This window comes from Mchenga conophoros, linkage group LG12 (assembly GCF_057382185.1).
Source record: "Mchenga conophoros isolate Kocher_MC1m ecotype Shallow Benthic linkage group LG12, M_conophoros_male_GT1.1, whole genome shotgun sequence".
In the NCBI taxonomy this organism is placed as follows: Eukaryota; Metazoa; Chordata; class Actinopteri; order Cichliformes; family Cichlidae; genus Mchenga; species Mchenga conophoros.
In genome coordinates, this window is record NC_140537.1 from 37,704,051 (window position 1) to 37,709,684 (window position 5,634).

The following is a 5,634-nucleotide window of genomic DNA, read 5'->3' on the forward strand; positions in this document are numbered from 1 at the left end:
GGTTTGGGTGAGTTTAAGAATTGCAGGTACCAATACTCTACCAGATGATGGCAGCCACTAGTCATTGTTTAAAGTTAGCACAAAGCTAAACTGCATTTAGCGAGAACGGACCATTAACTTTGCTTTCTCTATGCTAATCAGCATAAAATGTGGGATTAGACCAGAGTTCAATGTTTGCATTCAACAAATGCAAACATTGGTGCGGGGCTTATAGCAATAAACTCAAACCACTCAGTGATTAAGTAAATAAATGATATTTTATTGAAAGATTTACCTGAACAGTTTGTAGTTTTATGACAGGTTATTTGACCAGAGAGATGCAGTGGAACTTGATGTCTAACAGTTTGCAACAGCTCAAACCAACTTTCCTCAAACTGGACTAGAATTGCTAAGTGTGTTTTAAATGCTGTTTAAGTGAAACTTGTACTGTAACACTAAAACCCGAGTCCTCATATTCACAGCATCTTCAGGCGTGTCCATGCGAGACAAACCAGACGCACGTCTAGCTGGGACAGTGGAAGTACGGCGAATCCTGCAAGGGCGGAGGGGGAGGAGCATGGAAGCATTTTAGAAGCACTTGCGGTGAACAATGGCGGGGCCGGACTCATCGTACTCCTGCTTGCTGATCCACATCTGCTGGAAAGTCGAGAGAGAGGCCAGGATGGAGCCGCCGATCCAGACGGAGTACTTCCTTTCGGGGGGAGCGATAATCTGGAGACGAGAACAGATTAGACACGAGGCAGGTAAGTACCTGTAGGCCAGTCTAGAGATGCACAGCAGCAGGTAGTTAAGTTTGAAAAAGTGTACACTAGAGGGCAGCAAAACTAGCTTCAGATAGATTTATGTAGTGGTGCCAAATGCCAGAGGAGGAGGAGGGTGTAAGTGGCACCGTTAAAGTGCAACACAGCCTCCCGTCATGCATGGGCAGAAGTTGATGACAGATTTAAAGTGCAACACTGCACAAGTTTACAGCTCAAGAGATCCAAGTAACAAACCTTAATTTTCATGGTGGGCGGGGCCAGGGCAGTGATCTCTTTCTGCATGCGGTCGGCGATGCCGGGGTACATGGTGGTGCCACCGGACAGCACAGTGTTGGCGTACAGGTCCTTACGGATGTCCACGTCACACTTCATGATGCTGTTGTAGGTCGTCTCGTGGATACCAGCCGACTCCATACCTGAATGAAGTTTTAGTGCAGAAGTGAGAGACCTGATGCACCAAGGCTTCAGCACCTTTCAGGAAAATTCAGACTTCAACAGGCGTCTCTGGAGGGTCATTGATGATTTACAAACCAAGGAACGAAGGCTGGAAGAGCGCCTCGGGACAGCGGAACCGCTCATTGCCGATGGTGATGACTTGTCCATCAGGAAGCTCGTAGCTCTTTTCCAGGGAGGAAGAGGAAGCTGCTGTCTGCATCTCCTGCTCAAAGTCCAGAGCCACGTAACAGAGCTTCTCCTTGATGTCACGCACGATTTCACGCTCGGCTGGAGGTCAGAGTTGACAGTTAAATGGACACTTCATGGTTTGTAACTGCAGTAGCTGCAGATTATGGCTTTACATCAGCATGCTTGAAGGTAAAACTGCACACATACCAGTGGTGGTGAAGCTGTAGCCTCGCTCTGTCAGGATCTTCATCAGGTAGTCTGTCAGATCTCTGCCGGCCAGATCCAGACGGAGGATGGCGTGAGGCAGAGCGTAGCCCTCGTAGATGGGCACAGTGTGGCTGACACCGTCACCAGAGTCCATCACAATACCTGCAGGACAGAACACTCGGGTCACTCTGGAACCACTGAGCTTTGTGCTTCCTCTAATGGTCACTAGCTGCTGCTCTGAGCAGGGCCAGAGAATACTCAGAGCCTGCTGCTGTAACCCCCAACTGAAGAAACGAGCCCCAAGCTAAACTAAGTTTATCTGAAGCAGGACTCTGCACAGCAAGATCCTGAAATGCTGGAGACCCACCTGTGGTACGGCCAGAAGCATACAGCGACAGCACGGCCTGGATGGCCACGTACATGGCAGGAGTGTTGAAGGTCTCGAACATGATCTGCACCAGAGAAAGACTTTAATGTACAAGTGCTATAATTACACCATTAGCCTGGAAATTAACTTCTTTTTCTACAAGTGCAAAATGCATCTAGGCTAGAAAACCTTCACAGGTACAGGATCAACAGGTTCAGCGTATCAGCGCTTTAATCAGAGATGGTCCTTCACACACCTGCGTCATCTTCTCCCTGTTGGCTTTGGGGTTGAGAGGAGCCTCAGTCAGCAGCACTGGATGCTCCTCAGGAGCAACACGGAGCTCGTTGTAGAAGGTGTGATGCCAGATCTGCACGACAGAGGCAGCTCGCAAGTTAAGTACAAGTGCGATTAAATCAGAAGGTATTCAGCCTGAACTCTGATTCTTCTCAGGTGATGAATTCAAAGTTGAAAAGTTGGCATCTTTCAGCAGCAAGACAAGAGCAAACCAAACAAATAACCCCCCCCCCCCAAAAAAAAAATAAAATAAAATAAAACCAGTTTAGCTTTTTGTGGTTTTCTATTGAAACTGGTCAGATTTCATTCAGGGGTTTAACCTCCTAAGACCCAAACTCTTCCACAACAGGCATTTTTAATTTCTCTTTGATATTTGAACATATTGGGGCCCCGATGAATGTGAAAATTAAGAATTGTTGTTTCTACGAAAAATGAGCCACATGAGGAAACATTTTGACAGAACAGTAGCAGTATAATGTCCTCATAACTGGATATCAGGCCGAAATTGAGTATTTTCATCTTAATAACCCAAAATGTCCACATATGGACGCCAGGTCCTAAGAGGTTAAAGACAACCTGTAGTGAGAGATGTCAGCTTTGATGAAGTCCTTCACCTTCTCCATGTCGTCCCAGTTTGTGACGATGCCGTGCTCGATGGGGTACTTCAGGGTCAGGATGCCTCTCTTGCTCTGAGCCTCGTCTCCCACGTAGCTGTCCTTCTGTCCCATTCCCACCATCACACCCTGCAGACACAGTTACACGCGTCAGGCTCATGCGCAGGGTTGCAGTCAAATTCCTGAGAGTGATGTTCGTACCTGGTGCCTCGGGCGACCGACGATAGAGGGGAAGACAGCACGGGGGGCGTCGTCTCCAGCGAAACCCGCTTTGCACATACCGGAGCCATTATCAACAACGAGGGCAGAGATTTCTTCATCCATGTCTGAAAGAACACAGTCATTCACATAATCAGAGGGTAAAACTCTTAAAGTAAATACTTTAACAATTCTGTTCTGCAGTGTTAGTCAGTGACTGGCTGCTCCCGTATGGGATCAGAACGATGCCACCTTATCCCACAGTCCAGCCAATGATGCGATTCACTCGTATATACGCAGCTAATCCACGTGGCTGACAGGCTCTGACAGCGTCCTTATGTGCCGGTGTTTTAGCAAAGAGGCTGATGTGGAGTGAAGCCACGTTAATGACAACGTGTACAACCACTGGAGATGTGAGCAGGACAGACGGAACAACTGACAGAGAAAGTGAGGACTTTATAGCAGCTTTTATAAAAGTTTGATAAAAATATCTGCAATGTTTGGTTTTCTTCCTGAATACTGTCATCGTTTATATTTACTGCAGGAAGAAACTGTAAAAAACAGTGTTTTATAAGGAAAACACTCTCCGCCTGTGAGCAAACCCCTGCCCCCAGCCTTATGGGGACCAATCAAAAAAATTATATGGGAACATGGCATTCATTGTTGTGGCACAAAATTTGTGTTGTATCAGATTTGATGCAGAACAGCTGATTGTTCTGTAAATAGTTTGAAATGTTTATTTAAAAAAAAAAAAACCCTTGGCTGCATTTTTAGGCAAACAGCTGCAAAAAACTTTGTTGATTGCAAAATTCAGTTACTTTTTTGAAGAACTAAATAATTAATTGCCCAACATTGGTCATTATTTACTGCATTTCAGTTACAGGACTCTACTTATGACTCATTGTCATAATTATGAGTCAGAGCAAAAAAAAAAAAAATACAAAGTTAGTCATTTTTACTTCCAATAGTGTTAACATACTGCACAGGTCCTGAACAAGATTTTTTAAAATTTTCATTGTAAGTGGGCTAAAGCAGTTAATTAAAAGTAGTCTAACATAAATGCTGTAATTTGATTACTTTAACCATGTAACTTGGATGATTCGATGCTGGCGTGACCACAGTGCACACGTCTGCTGTCGCTCACAGTGACCCAGGGACGCTCAGGGAGTTTGTGTGTTCGCTCAGACACGTGAAACATTAGAGGGAACATTGATGGTGGGTGGGGCTTCTGACTAAACTGAGTTGTTTTGTCACATTTTTCAGTCGAGAACATTTCAACAAGTTCAGACAGAACAAACTCTTCTGCTCTGCAAACCCAGATTCTCATCTGGCTCAGTCCATTAGGAACACGGTTTGTAGTTTCTATGCACGTGTCCAGGTCACACTAACAGTCACGGATCTTTTTAAGTTGGCTGAACAGAAAACTACAGCAGGAGGTCTGATTATGTAAGAGTTAGAAACAGGAAGCACAGAGGAGCAGCCCTTCCCTCAGGTCATCACTCATTCACTGAAGATGGATTTTGACACAGTTTTTAAACTTGAATAAATCTCATGCAGTCATGAACATTAAAGAAATCATCACATTTTTCACTTTAAGTTTCAGAAAAACATGACCTGCACATTTTACAAAACAGTGAGATGTTAGCCGACTTTGGCATTTTTTCCCTTTAACATCAGTTTGTTGTATATTTTCCTCCAGTTTTACTTAAAGATCTCAGCATCAATTCAGCTCTTATCGTGCAGGCTGGTTTAAACCAGCATCCTCCGGCCTCACAGAGGCTTTCCTCCGGCCTCACAGAGGGTCTCCTCCGGCCTCACAGAGGGTCTCCTCCGGCCTCACAGAGGGTTTCCTCCGGCCTCACAGAGGGTTTCCTCCGGCCCCTGTGAGCTCAGTCAGATCAGAGTTAGCGGTTTGAGAACCGGTTTGTTCTTTAGCGCCTCTCTAATGAAACCGCAGCTCAGAGTAACATCGTGTTTCAGCTGCGACAGCTTTAACTTTAAATCTGAGCTCTTTAATTAAACCGAGCTTCAGCCTCATTGTTCCACTTTGACCTCCGAACTACATGAGAAACTGTACTCTGAGTGTTACCTGTGCAGGTGAGTCAGGCGCGTCTGTGGTGAAGTCTCGCGGAAGCTTCTCTGGCCCAGCTGTGCGGTTACTGCAGCAACATTAGCGCGAGCGCACCGGCTTTATCCGCGCTCGCGGGACAGCTGGCGTTTCCCATAAAAGGTAACGTTCTGACAGCCGCGCTCTAATTGGTCCAGGTGACCAGGACCTCGCAGGTGCTCTCAGCTGGCGCGCTGATTGGCTGTAGGAGGCATCCGTCAAAGGGGAGGGGCCAGCACCAGAGACGGAATCCTGATTTCTCCTCCGCCACAAAAATCCTGCAAAGGTTTTAATCTAATATGGAGTCCGCCTGAGAACGAGGACGCTGATTGGCCAGGAGCACCGGAAGTAAGCTCTGGATTAAATGTAGTTTATTCTCTGCGCTGATGAATATTAAAGAAAGCCCCAGTAAACCAAAAATAGCTGAGTATACATCACACAAATCACCCAGGAGGTCAAACA

At 46.0% G+C, this 5,634-nt stretch overlaps 1 protein-coding gene across 1 annotated transcript; it reads right to left on the reverse strand.

The window, feature by feature from the left end:
• Positions 1-238: 238 nt before the first annotated feature.
• On the reverse strand, positions 239-5,300 carry LOC146563199 (actin, cytoplasmic). Its single transcript, XM_085295655.1, has 9 exons — positions 5,155-5,300; positions 3,069-3,193; positions 2,868-2,996; positions 2,216-2,326; positions 1,960-2,044; positions 1,593-1,754; positions 1,293-1,484; positions 996-1,177; positions 239-711 (listed from the first exon to the last, which is right to left on the reverse strand). The coding sequence occupies exons 2-9, from the start codon at positions 3,189-3,191 to the stop codon at positions 568-570; spliced, it is 1,128 nt and encodes a 375-aa protein (XP_085151781.1). The 5' UTR covers positions 3,192-3,193; positions 5,155-5,300; the 3' UTR covers positions 239-567.
• Positions 5,301-5,634: the final 334 nt, after the last annotated feature.